Genomic DNA, 12,953 nt, shown 5'->3' on the forward strand with positions numbered 1-12,953 from the left:
TACATAAAGATGTAGGGCTAAGTGTCCCAGGTGTATTTAATGAGCCACAAACAATAAAGGAGAGAGACAATTTGCAGCTTTCTAAACCCTAGGAACAGCAGCTGTTTTTAAAGTGACAGACTAGACACAAGGAAAAGAACTGTTACCGTGACTTTACAGTCATTGAAACAGACTGCCCAGGGAGGGCAGTCTGAAAACCTCCTTGGAGGCTTTCAACACCTGATAGGATTTCAAATGACCTCAGCAACCTCATCCAAAAGCCCTCAACAACCTGCACTGAGGAGGAGATGGGAACAGATGATTTCCTGAGGTCCTTTCCAACCTTAATTATTTTATGGTTCTAGATCATCTTTAAGTTGTTTCAGAACTTTTGGTTGTACATCTGTGCACTATCAGTTATTCTTTTACCTAAGTCAGAATATTCATCTGTTACAAGAATGGGTCCAAGATATGGATCTCTTCAAGATCTCAGCCATGAAGAATGACATGGAGAAATAGTTTAGCTTCTCAATAGTATTACAACTTTTTATTTGTCCTTTTTAATGCCTGATCATAATAGCAACCCAACTGATTCCTTCTCAAGCTTGCTCCTTCTGATGCAGATCAAGAATTGTTTCCGCTTTCATTATTCGATCTCCTCTTTGCAACTAACTTTGCCACAATTTCCTAGTTTATACTCCTCTGCATTGGCATCAGCAACACATTTTTAGATTGTAAATTATTTTTTTCAGCTCAAATGATCCCTCAAACCTCAGCGTCACCTTTCTGATCCCACTTTTGTTCAACTCTATGCATGCCAACTTCTCCAAATTTTTATTTCCTTTCCTTCCCTTCCTTCAAGATTTGTGTCACTTCTGTAGACATTGTTTTGCATGCTGCTTCGTTTTTATACTGTAGTTAGTCTTAACACCTCAGCTACTGCCATTTCCCAGACTAGCACACCTGAAAAAATTGCTGTTCTAAGAAACTTCAATTTCGAGTAGTTAGGAATTTTAAAGTCTGGCCTGTTAGTCCCGCAGGGTAAGTTTATCCATTGCCATTCTAGTGCTGGATTTTGCAGTCTTTGGTTTTCCAAGCCACCGCATACTCAATTTCTTCCTCAAGTGTTGGGCAACAGTACAGACCATGGCATAACCTTCAGATACCCTCCTAACTTCACAAATATTATTTACTCTCAAACTATTTGAAAACAATAATTTCACAAGAACCTTAACTAAAACCGCTTCTCCAATCCCCTGTGAAGATTCTGTGTATAGTCACTACTGCTCTGACCCAAGCAGATGCTTGGAGAAGGGATACTATTTACCTTATGATGCCTGTTACACCTCTAATCTGTAAGTTTGTTATTGCATAAACATACAATTAATGCATTAGCATACCCTTTCAGCTAGCTTCTGAGCTTGAAGATGAAGGTCTTGTGCTAAGCAATCAGTAGAACTGTCTTCTGTTACAGAAGCAATGGAGAGCTGGAAATCAGCAACATGCCTGAAAAAAAGAACACACAAAAATCAGGAAAAAACCCGTGTTGAAACGACGGGTGGATTTGGCAGATCCAAGCTGATTCTGCACATGACAAGTCTAATTGCCAAGCGTAACCCAGTCACAGATACCTGAAAGTTCACTAAGTTTAGAAAGCTGCAACAGAAGGCCAAATATTACCATTGCTCTAATACAATCATAAAGTAGATATGACGAGAACACCATTTCAGAATAAACAAAAATTGTGCTCATGAATAAATGCAATTTACTTGTTAACATCATTACTACTCTCGAGCAGGACACTGAAAAAAAATCCATGATAACTTAATATTGGTTCTAAGCAGTTTCACATTCAGATCATTAATGCAGAAACACTTGCCACTCAAGCACTGCCTATAATTTGTACAGCTTCTTAAGCAATTATATTTATTTTGAGCTTGCTTGAAAAAATACAGCGATTTAATTAGATTTAGGTATCTTATTATAATCGGATTGGTATATTAGCTTAGGTTTGGTTTTCCTGCATTTCTTTTCCCCTAAAGTCCCGTTAAGCTCTTGCAATAATAAGCACAACAAAAAATAATAAAATGACATAACATTGTAAGATAAAAGGTAAACACTACCGTTTTTTGGAGACAGGAACTGCAGATATGGACTTTATTAAATTTTCTGGTGGCAGATCCAAAACCTTTGAAAGCTATATTTGAAATAAAGAACAAATTGTCTTAAGCAAAAAAGAGCCAGGAAAAATACTGCTCCTTGTTTAAATACTCGGGGGGGGGGGGGGAATATACATCATTTATGTCTGAAAGCAAATTTCAACCCAAGTAAAAAAGCAAATACTTATTAACTATTAAAAGCAATAAAAAAATATGCAATACAAACCCTAGAAATGTTAAAGGAGCCTTAGCAAGACAAAACACCACGTATAGCGTCTTTCCCCTCCCCGGAAGGATGCCGTCAAACCCTGGCATGCCTCTATCGACTGACCTAGTCGCTACACCTCCCTTTTAGCTTATCCCGAGAAGTCCCACACCACGCGAGGGCCTCTCTAATAAGCTGCGAAGGGCTGGCTTCTTGCCAACATGAAGAGTCTCCCGATGTAACCGCTCATGGGCTTAAAGCCTGCGGGGGGGGGGGGGGGGGGAGGGGGAGACCTGCACGCCTGCTGCGGGGCCGGCGGTGTGAGGGACGGTGCGGGGCCCGCCGTCCTGTCAGACCTCCCGCCAAGGGCCGGCGGGGGAGGGGCACCCCTCCCTCACCGGCCGCCCCCGCGCGCGGGGTGGGGGGCAGCGGGAGACGCTCGAGCGCGCTCCCGTCCTGCCGCCAGAGAGGGGCGGGGCAGGGAAGCCCGCGCCGAGCCCCGTGGCAACGGGTCGGGCCCACTGTAAGATACCCGCGGGGGGGGGGGGGGGGGGCTGTGTCTGGGTGAGGGAGCGAAGGGGACGTCTCGGTTATGGCGCGCCCCTCCTCCACGCAAGCTGTGGGAGGGAGCGCTGTACCTGGGAAGCGATGCTCCTCCGAAAGGAACAGGCTGCCATGGCTGCGCCGCCAGGCGGAAGGTCACGTCCGCCCCTTCCCCGCCCCCCCCCCTTTTCCTTTCTGCCCGCCCCCTGGGCGGGAGGGGTAGTACCATTCTCAGGACGGGGGTGGGAGAGCCTATTCACCCTCCCGTCTGCGCAGAGGAGGTGCGCAGAGGCAGACGGCTGTCCCACCGTGCAGGGGAGGGGGGGGGGGGAAGAGCGGCGAAGCGAGCGCGTCGTGCTGGAGCGTTTCACCGACAAGCAGGGGGCCGGAGCGGTGTTCCCGGGGTGCGCGAGAGCCGGCTCGGGCGGCGGGGGCGGTTCGTCCGGTACCGCTGGGGCCTGGGGCGCGAGAGAGGCGACATGAGCACGTGCTCCGTCTCCAAGGTGAGGGGGGAGGGGGCGCTCTCCAACCGCCGCTCCGGACGGGACGGGTCGGGTCGGGTGGGCCGCCGGGTTTCCCTCCCGCCTTGCCGAGGCGGCGGGGGTGGCCCGAGGCCTCGTACCGTGGCCGGCGTGCCCAAAGCGCTGGCTGCTCCCCTTGCAAGCCTCGGCGGGACGGGGGAGGGGGCTTCGAACTGAGCGGTCGCTACCGGGCCCCCCCCTGAGGAGAACAGCGCGGTTGCTGAAGGAACTGAGCCGCAGAACGGCCCCGCCTCCCTGTCGCGTCCCGCCTCTGCTCCTCTTCCTCGCTTCATCCGCTGCTGTCTCCCTCATGCCCTGCGCCCAGGTTCCCAGTCGCCCTATTCTCCCGTCTCGTCCTTCCCTTCCCGCGTCAAGCCTTGGTGGCTCTTCATCCCTGCCCCGACGCCCACTCCGTCCCGCTTTACCCAAGGGACTTTTCTCAACCGTCAGCCCTCCCGTCTTACTCCCCTGTCCTGTTAGCACGCAAAAAGCGCTCGTACTTGACGTAAACCTCGCCTAGAACTGAGCAGTAGTGGTGTGGCTGTTGGTTTTGTCACTTCCAGCTAAAGTCTGTTGGCATCGCTTGCTGCCACTTTAAAACACTCGCTGCGTCTTCCCCCAAAACTAATTTAGTGGAGAAATAAAAATAAAAGTGGTGTCACTCACGCGTAATGTTAATAGCTATTATCGCCTTGATATTTCTGAGCCAAAAGCTTTAATCTGGCCTTTAGTCAGGGTTGGCGGCAGGGACAGCGCATTTATCAGAGTGTTAGTATGTAGCGAGACTTAAAATGCTGCATTTTAAGCTTAAACTTATTTCCTGTCTTGCTTGATCGCGTACTCAAAAATAGCAGTGGTCCACAGCAGGAAGGGATGTGTTTTGCCATTGGAAGACTTTCATCCCTTACATAGTTTTTCACTGAATTGTGATCCTTTGGTGTGGAAGTCACTGTGCAGGTTACTACTTTCAGGAATAAAGGGAAGTACTTTGAAACAAAGTTAAAATTTAATCCAAAACAAGTGGATCTCCTTTTCAGAAATGGCTGTTGCCTTTAAGTAGTTATGGGGGCATGTTTCACTACCCACCTTGCCTGCCGTGTCATGTATGTAATACTTTTGCCATTTTATGTTCTGGTCTCTGCTACATATAGCGATGTAGGGAAATCCAATGCTTATAAAGCACTAAATAATACTTGTGTTTGATTTGATTAGGTATGCATTGTTTCTTCTCTTATATATATGATTTATAGTTATTTTGGCCGATTCCAGCTGTGCTCTCATGAATTACTGTTCTGACACGTTGTGCATACTGCGGCATAAATAAGACTGTAGCATAGCTTTTTGTAGTGGAATTGTTCCAGGGTGTTTAGGGTCTGTAGAATAACTACAACTTTTGTCCAGCCGTTTTTAGATGGTTGTTAATATGCATCGTAAAATGGAAGGTATCTAAGGCATCTGGAATTCATAAGGCTGTTTTTCAGAGGAGGCCAATATTGTTATCAGTGGTTTACTGCAATTTCTTATTTGTATAAGAAAGGAAATAACATGTCGAAGTCACCTAACAGACTAGTGCCTGTAATCGAAATTGAACATACCTCTGGAGTTTTATTTTCACTAGATCATTCTTATGCTAGTGGCTGAACTGTCCTAGGTTGAATTCTTTGCTTGTATGAGAAATATAGGATTGAATCAGTCTTGTTTATCTATTTTGAACACTTGTGTGTTTCCTTCCCCCTTGCTGTGGCACAAGAACCTCACAGTGAGAGTTGGGGAATTCATATGATTTCTTATATATAGGAAATCATTATAACTCTTCAAAAGAAATTATTTTTTATTTGAGAGGATGGGGGAAGAAATTTCAGATTTTCTAGATGAAAATGAAAAAAGTCTTCCAGAATTCAAAGCTTAATACTTGTGTTTTATTTCATTCTCCTTTGTGAAGGATCAGATCTAAGTGGGAGATGACTTCTACCTGGAGGACTTCCTTGGAGCCAGGGTTTTTATTTATCTGAATCTTTTCCAAACCATTCTGCTTCTAACCACCTTTACTTTTTCAAGTTGGGATGTACTTGTCTTCTGTAGCTGGGGCATGTCATTGGCTTTTGTAAGTGACTTAATAATACTCACTGCATTATTCTGGATCACCTTTTCTATGCATCCCAGCCTCTTCCTTTTTGTTTTGTTTTGTTTTTAACTGAAACTGTACTGAGAAAACTTTAATGATGTGTTCCCAGGGAATCTTTTCCTCTTAATTCTAAACCTGTTGGAGGTTATGAGACATCTAAAGAATCTGCTGCTGTTCTAGTTGATGGTTGAGTTGAAGAACATAGTGGAAAGATGGAAAAGTTCCTCCCAAATATGCTGGGATACTGCTTCCACTAGTTTTTCCAGCTTGAAACAGGGATATAAAGGGACAACATGCAAATTGATATCCTTAAGATGCTGGTAATTCAGTTCAAATTATTGGTTTAATGGAGCACTGAAACTGAAGGAGAATAAAGTGGCCTCAGGAGCCAGTCAGATTGATGTCTATATTGAAGTTTCTATTTTTTTGCTATTCTTTAGGGCTGCTTTGTTTTTAAACCAAGTCCCAAGAAGAGAAGGGTGTCTCAGGAAACAGGTTAGTGCATTTTGATATATATTTCTATGCTTGAAAAGGGTTAATCCTGGAAGGTTTACCACATCTAATTGAGTTTTGTCATAGCTGCATGAGTATTTTTGTTGCTCCTTGATGTCGATATTGCTGAAAACTCATTTCTTTGCAGGAACCCCAGCAAATTGTTGACTAGTATAAATGGTTTTTTTCATCTCCAGCAATCAAGACTGTATAGCTATCTTTGTCTCTGCATATTTTTTTACAAGAGAACTCCTTTCCATGCTACCATAAATTGTTTACTGACTGACAAACTACCTGAAGAGTCCGAGTGAGCCACTTTTAAGCTATGGGAGTCAGAAATGATATCCCATTCCTAAGTCTCATCATATTCTGGGTAGTTTGCCTAAGTTTCTTGCGGAAAAGAAGAAAGAAAAGCCATTTGTGAAGATCCCATGGCTTTTGTCCACTAGTATTTGTTATATCTATCTATCTATTTTCTCCAGCCTTTGTGCTCTGTATACAGGTCTCTTGTCATTTGAGAAAGACTGAACAGGACTGACTCTTAACTGGAGCCACAAATAATGCTGCTTAAATAGTTGTTGTTTGAGACTCAGGAAACTTACTGTTCTTATTCCCAGGTGTATTGGTTTTGTGTGGCAAGGTTTTGGTAGTGGGGGGCGGTTACAGGGGTGGCTTCTGTGAGAAGCTGCTAGAATCTTCCCCTGTGTCCAACAGAGCCAATACCAGCCAGCTCTAAGACAGACCCACTGCTGGCCAAGGCTGAGCCAGTCAGTGATAGTGGTAGTGCCTCTGTGATAACATATTTAAGAAGGAAAAAAAGTTGCTGGGACAGACAGAAAATGGCAGCCAGAGAGAGGAGTGAGAACATGTGAGAGAAACAACCCTGCAGACACCAAGGTCAGTGAAGAAGGAGAGGGAGGAGGTGCTCAGGTGCCAGAGCAGAGATTCCCCTGCAGCCCATGGGGAAGACCATGGCGAGGCAGGTTGTCCGCCTGCTGTCCATGGAGATCCACGGTGGAGCAGATCTCCACCTGCAGCCTGTGGAGGACCCCACGCCGGAGCAGGTGGGTGCCTGAAGGAGGCTGTGACCCTGTGGGAAGCCCACGCTGGAGCAGGTTCCTGGCAGGACCTGCAGATCTTGGAGAGAGGAGCCCACAGAGCAGGTTTTCTGGCAGGACTTGTGACCCCGTGGGGGACCCACGCTGGAGCAGTGTGCTCCTGAAGGACTGCGTGACGTGGAAGGGGGACTCATGCTGGAGCAGTTTGTGAAGAACTGCAGCCTGTGGGAAGGACCCATGTTGGAGAAGTTTGTGGACGACTGTCTCCCGTGGGAGGGACCCCATGCTGGAGCAGGGGAAGAAGGTGATGAGTCCTGCTCCTGAGGAGGATGGAGTGGCAGAAATAACATGTGATGAACTGACCGTAAACCCCATTCCCTGTCCCCCTGTGCCACTGGGGGGGGGATGTTGCTAGAGAATCCGGGAGTGAAGTTGTGCCTGGGAAGAAGGGAGGGGTGGAGGGAAGGTGTTCTGAGATATTTTTTTATTTCTCATTACCCTACTCTGATTTATTATTAATAAATTGAGTTAATTTTTCCCAAGCTGAGTCTGTTTTGCCCATGCCAGTAATCGGTGAGTGATCTCTCCTGTCCTTATCTCGACCTACAGGCCCTTTGTTATATTTTCTCTCCCCTGTCCTGCTGAGGAGGGGGGAGTGATAGAATGGCTCTGGTGGGCACCTGGTGTTCAGCCAGGATCAACCTGCCACACCAGGTTAAACTTTTTTTTTTGGCATCACCAGAGCCGTCAAAAGGAGTGACAATTTGTATAACAGAAGTGGAGGGGAAAGTAATAAGGCCAGATTCTTGTGGAAATGACCACAGGCTCATTCATTTAAAGCAGGTGGTCCCTCTTTACCGGAGGGACTTACTGTAACACCCACTTTAAAATGAATCCCAAGTTATTTTTTCCATGAGAGTTGGCACATCTGTAGTTTAGGGAATGAGAGGCAGGGAAATAGAATCCAGTCTGTCATTCAAGTCATTGCAAGATAAATAAATGAACAACCAAGACCTACGCACTTAAACAACATTGAAATTTTACCTTTACTGGATATTATGTTTTTGTTTTTGCTAGATTAGTAATCTAAGCTTGGATAAATCCTACTAAACATGTTGTTAGTTAGCACGTGCTTTGAGAAATAAAAATTAATTTGACTGAAAAAAGAGAGGCAGAGGTGAGCTAGTTTGGTTTTTCACAGCAGTTGGTTAGGATGGTGTTCTAATTAAAGAGTACTTTGATATGCATCCATCCAGTTTGGAAGCCCAAACCTGTCAAGTGTGTGAAACTTCACAGCATCAATACTTGATAATACTGTTGCATGCCACAAAAGGCCTTCTGTGTGCATTTGCACCTATAGTTTGAGTTTTGGTAGTATAAAAAGAGTATTATTCTTTGGTATATTACCAATAATGTGGTGGCTGGATTTGCTTTAACTAAAAGCCTAAGACCTGTGTAATCAGAGTGGGTTATGTATTTTAAGTGATTTTTTATAGGGATACAAATGAGGTGTTAGTTTAGGGGAGACCATGAAATGGAGGATGAGGCCTCTGTCATTTACAGAGCTGTTTTGGGTGTTCTTAATGCTTTGGGAGACTGAATGTGCTCATCAACTGGCTCTTTTCTAGAGGTGGACCACTGCTAATGCTCCATTGAATGGCCACCAAATGGATGTTAATGGCTAGCAAATTAAGCTTTTAATTTGCATACGTTTAGAAAAAAAAAATTGCTGTGTTTAGTGTTGCCTTGTAGCAACAGTTAACAGGCTGTTTACTTAACTTTCAGTCTTTGTGTTCTTCCAGGTGTTGTTAGTGAAGCCTTAAAGCTATACCAGGCCTCCTTAATATATGCTGGCAGTAGGATGGTTCCAAGCCTATGCCTTTTTTTTTTTTTTTTTTTCTTTTAAGGGAAATGTAGATTGTGTGAATGTGGGAGGAAAAACAATTGAGAAAAATCTCACTCAGTTATACTAGTTTTTATTCAGTCTCCGATTTTACTCCTAGCTTTGTCTTACCTTCTTAGTTGGAAGCTGGTGAAGAGTTTCTGTACTCATATCTGTGAGGCAGAGCAGCACCTGGGAAGCCAGATGTATTTGGAAAATGTGCCAAGACACTGTCTTACCAAAAAGGATCTGATTCTCCTTTTCTTTTTCATAAAGAGCATGTATAGAAGTGAGAGGTAGTTTAGAGGTGAGCCAGAAATGTAGGCCTGGTTTGCGCTTAAAAAGTTTTGCTGGCATAGTTGTGTCGGTTAAATGTATTTTAAAAGAATAAATAAATCTGTATTTCATGTAACGTGATAGTCCTTTCTCACTATACCATAATATTTTCAGGAAATTGGTGTTAGCTGCGTCTTCCCTGGGGAACAGAAAGGATTTTCATGTATCTATTCTTGCAGGCCTTTATGGTTCATATCTGACTGTAATGGTGAAGGAGGATTGAATATTTATTAGGTGAAAGAGACCCACAAAACTTTCTGAAACAAAGGAAAGATTTTTTTAAAAAAAATATTTTATTTTAATAATAAAGGCTGTTTGCTCTGATTTAGCCTTTAGCTCATCTGGGACTTGAGATGGAAGCCAGTTCTTTACCTTTTGCCTGCTTACCTGGGTAATAGATTCTGCTTTTTCCTTGCTTATTCTACCAGATACCAGCAGTTAATTAACTGGTTAAGAGAAAAGTCATCTCCTTAGGTATGTATATATTAAGATGTTCTTGTTTCAGTCGGGTGCTTTGTTTTCTTCTCAACAAAAAATGTGTTTTTTTAATAATCTTATTTGTGCTTGCCTTTGCTTTCTGTCTTCTAGCTAATGATTTCAGAATAAAAAACGATGATTCAGAGGATTCTGAGTTGCGGTTTATTACTTGTCAGTCTTTATGGAATCAGATCAAATCGGAAACAGAGGTGAGTCTTGCACCTCACACTAAAGCGGTGCTTTGCATATATAACAACGCTGCTTGCTTCTTTGTTTCTGGAGACCTTTTTTCCACACGCTTAAAAGGGCAATTAGTTAAAGCAATAAAAGGGCCAGAAATATTGAGTGAGACTGAAATCCCTGTCCAGAATATAAAATAGTAATAATAAATCCATCAATTACCCATTACTTCTAACCACAGAACTACATGCTTTTGGTGCTTCAAGCTGCTGCTTCTAAGCTTCTCTTCTTACTAATTGTCTTTTTTATTAATTCCTGGCATACTGTTGTTTTCTACCTTCAATTCGGTTACATGCTTGCCAGCCCTCTGAGGATTTTAGGCTGCTCTTTACCTCAGTATTACAGAATTCATAGCAGCCCAGGATTCGCAGTGGATTTATGTGAATACAACTGCATGGATGTCAAATACTGAATGACACAGCTGCAAGCATAGTCTATTGAATTAGCATGGACAGTGTCAATGGGGTTTTCTGGTGGGGATCAGAGTTAATTTCATACTGAACTGTGGCCTCCTAATTGTTGTGTGTTAGATGGCATGCTGTTGTTGTGTCCCTATAGCCAGGTGGCTTGCATAATGGTGTGAATAATTGCTTCCGTACAGCAGGGATTTCCTCCTCTATTCAGTGTCAAGAATTCTGGGCAAGTATTCCATATTCCTCTGCCTGCTATTGGGCTCTAGACATTATGAGAATTTTTTTCCAAAGTTTGTTTTGGGATGTACAGTAGAAGCCAGCTGGATGTAGCTTACAATCTGGACCCTTGGGCTAAACTCATAAATTCCTCTAATTCTGTTCCTACTATTCTATGATCCAGCTCACTTTGACTAGTCAGCACCCTTTTCAAACCATAGGTAGCCAGGCCGTGCAAAGCAGTGCACTGCATCGTGGTGCTGGTTATAGAGAACACACAGAAGTTTGTGGATGTATATTTGGTATCTTCCTGCCAACTGCTTCAGCTTGGCGGGTTAGCTACCAGCATCGGCTGTAATGTTGGCAGCTGCACCAGAAGCTGTCTTGTCAGCTACACAGTGGACTATAGGGAAGATGACATTCTGTAGCTACTTCAAGACCTTTTCTTGGATCTTTTTTCTTTGGCATAGTGTTGTCAAGGCTTTTGAGACAATGGTTACATTGCCAACGGTAGCTACAGGGTTTTCAGGTTGAAGAAGCGGTGGTGTTTTTCCTAGTGCTCTGTGGGATTTCTCCCAGAGCAGCAGGCACAGCCCATCATAGCAAAAGCCTTAACCACTCAGAAGCACAGAACTGTTGCAATCTGGAAAACCATCATTCTTTCCTGTTCTAAATCTCCTACCCTTGTTTTTTTTGAGGCTGCTAGGAGTTTGCCAAATTCTTTCTTCTGTTCTTCTTGATGGAAGACAGTTCATCCTATATTGACAAATTGATACGGACTTTGCCTTAGAGTTTGATTTGCCCAAGGGCAGATTACCTGCAGTTACTTTTGCTGCTATACATAGAATTTTCTTTATCCATCTTCTGGGGTATCTGATGTCTTTTTCTACTGAGTTTCAAATTACCATCCTTTTATCCCACTGTTGGCAAACTTGGAGGTGATCATTGTTCTTACATATAAAATTGTGTGATAATTCAGGTTGGAAGGGACGTTAGAAAGTCTCTAGTCTGAACTCCTGGTCAAAGCGGCATCATCTGTGAGGTCAGACCACGTACGTGAGGGCTTTATCCAGTCAGGATTTTATTTCTTATATACTTTCAAACCCTGGTGTAGTAAACCTGATCCGTGACAGAATACCTGGGAATTGCATGGCTTGCTGGTTTGGACTTTTATTCTTGAAGTTCTAGTACTGTGCTAAGGGAACCTAGCAGGATATTCTCCAAAGTTTTTTCCAGGGTACTGTTACCTGATGATTCATTGGCAGGCCATGTGCATGTGCTGGTGTTTTCCCAGTTCTCTGGTATCCCCTTGAGGTGTTGGAGAGTGAAGAGGATTTAGCTTCCAGGTGCTTTGTTGCGGAGCATTCTTGGTCCTTGTATGTCCATTATAAACTGTGCTGCAATTGTGGCAGCACCATCTGTCGTGTGGTGATGACATCCTTTCAGCCTTCTCACAATATGAAAAGCTGGCAAAAGTACTGCAGGAACTGTCCTTCATTTTTGGAAGGTGAATTTTGGTCCTTATTTGTTTCAATATTGCAAGGTGCCCCAGTTTTGACCCCTGCTGTCAGCAGTGACCTTGCAAATGTTCTTATTACGATACATGTCATCAAGGGCTTTCAGAAACATTCACTTCCTGTAAGGTGAGAAATTCCAGTTGCACTATCAGGATCCAGATTAGAAACAAAAAGCCTAAGTGCAGGGCTGTAGTATGGTAACTTTAGTTCTAATGTGCAGATAATGGTTTTCAGACCACACAACAGATAGTCATGACCAAACCTAGTGTCATAGCAGGGACTGAACTTCGAGTTCATATGACTTTTCCAGAGTAAGCAGTGTCATGCAATTAAATGAGTTGGTCACTTGAAATGCAGAGCAGCTTAGTGTACTTTCTGGAACACTACCAAAACAGTACCAGTAACAAAGTTGTTTTGACCAGAAAAGACTGATGGATTTTAAGAAGGCTAAGTAAATGTGTAGCACTTCACAAGTGCTCTTTGGAAGAAATAATATATACTGTAACTATGCAAAGTAAGGATTCAGGTTCTTGTTAGGACAGCTTAGTGAAAACATGTACAATAACAATCAGAAGAAACTTAAGGTCTGATGGATTCTGAAGCAGAAGCTCAGAGAATTGTTATGGGACATATGGTAATACAGGAGTTGTTACAACGCTGTTACACAGCTGATGGCGTAAATTCTTTTTTTTTAAATGCCATGTTACAGTTTCTTCTGAATTGCCATAGCGTTTATGAGATAGGAGCTCAGAGGTGCACAGTCAACATCAGAAAGGCCAGAAGAATATTT

The 12,953-nt window shown here is 43.6% G+C and overlaps 2 protein-coding genes across 8 annotated transcripts in view; one reads left to right on the top strand and one right to left on the bottom strand.

The window, feature by feature from the left end:
* RARS2 (arginyl-tRNA synthetase 2, mitochondrial) overlaps window positions 1-3,060 on the bottom strand; it is a 40,740-nt gene extending 37,680 nt beyond the window's left edge. For all 3 annotated transcript variants that reach the window (XM_049818207.1, XM_049818206.1, XM_049818205.1), the window contains exons 1-3: window positions 2,982-3,060; window positions 2,103-2,176; window positions 1,380-1,485 (exon numbers count right to left, since the gene is read on the bottom strand). In XM_049818207.1, the coding sequence (XP_049674164.1) occupies window positions 1,380-1,485; window positions 2,103-2,176; window positions 2,982-3,020 (219 nt within the window). In that variant the 5' untranslated portion in view covers window positions 3,021-3,060. The remainder of the gene's footprint in view (window positions 1-1,379; window positions 1,486-2,102; window positions 2,177-2,981) is intronic.
* An 84-nt stretch (window positions 3,061-3,144) lies between these two features.
* Window positions 3,145-12,953, top strand: part of ORC3 (origin recognition complex subunit 3) — a 40,729-nt gene continuing 30,920 nt past the window's right edge. For 2 of the 5 annotated variants that reach the window (XM_049818197.1, XM_049818202.1), the window contains exons 1-3: window positions 3,145-3,389; window positions 5,973-6,027; window positions 9,889-9,986. In XM_049818197.1, the coding sequence (XP_049674154.1) occupies window positions 3,366-3,389; window positions 5,973-6,027; window positions 9,889-9,986 (177 nt within the window). In that variant the 5' untranslated portion in view covers window positions 3,145-3,365. Of the gene's footprint in view, window positions 3,390-5,972; window positions 6,028-9,888; window positions 9,987-12,953 lie in introns of those variants that run through there. The other 3 variants (XM_049818199.1, XM_049818198.1, XM_049818200.1) reach the window with 2 other exon arrangements.

This window comes from Accipiter gentilis, chromosome 15, assembly GCF_929443795.1.
Source record: "Accipiter gentilis chromosome 15, bAccGen1.1, whole genome shotgun sequence".
Lineage (NCBI taxonomy): Eukaryota > Metazoa > Chordata > Aves > Accipitriformes > Accipitridae > Astur > Astur gentilis.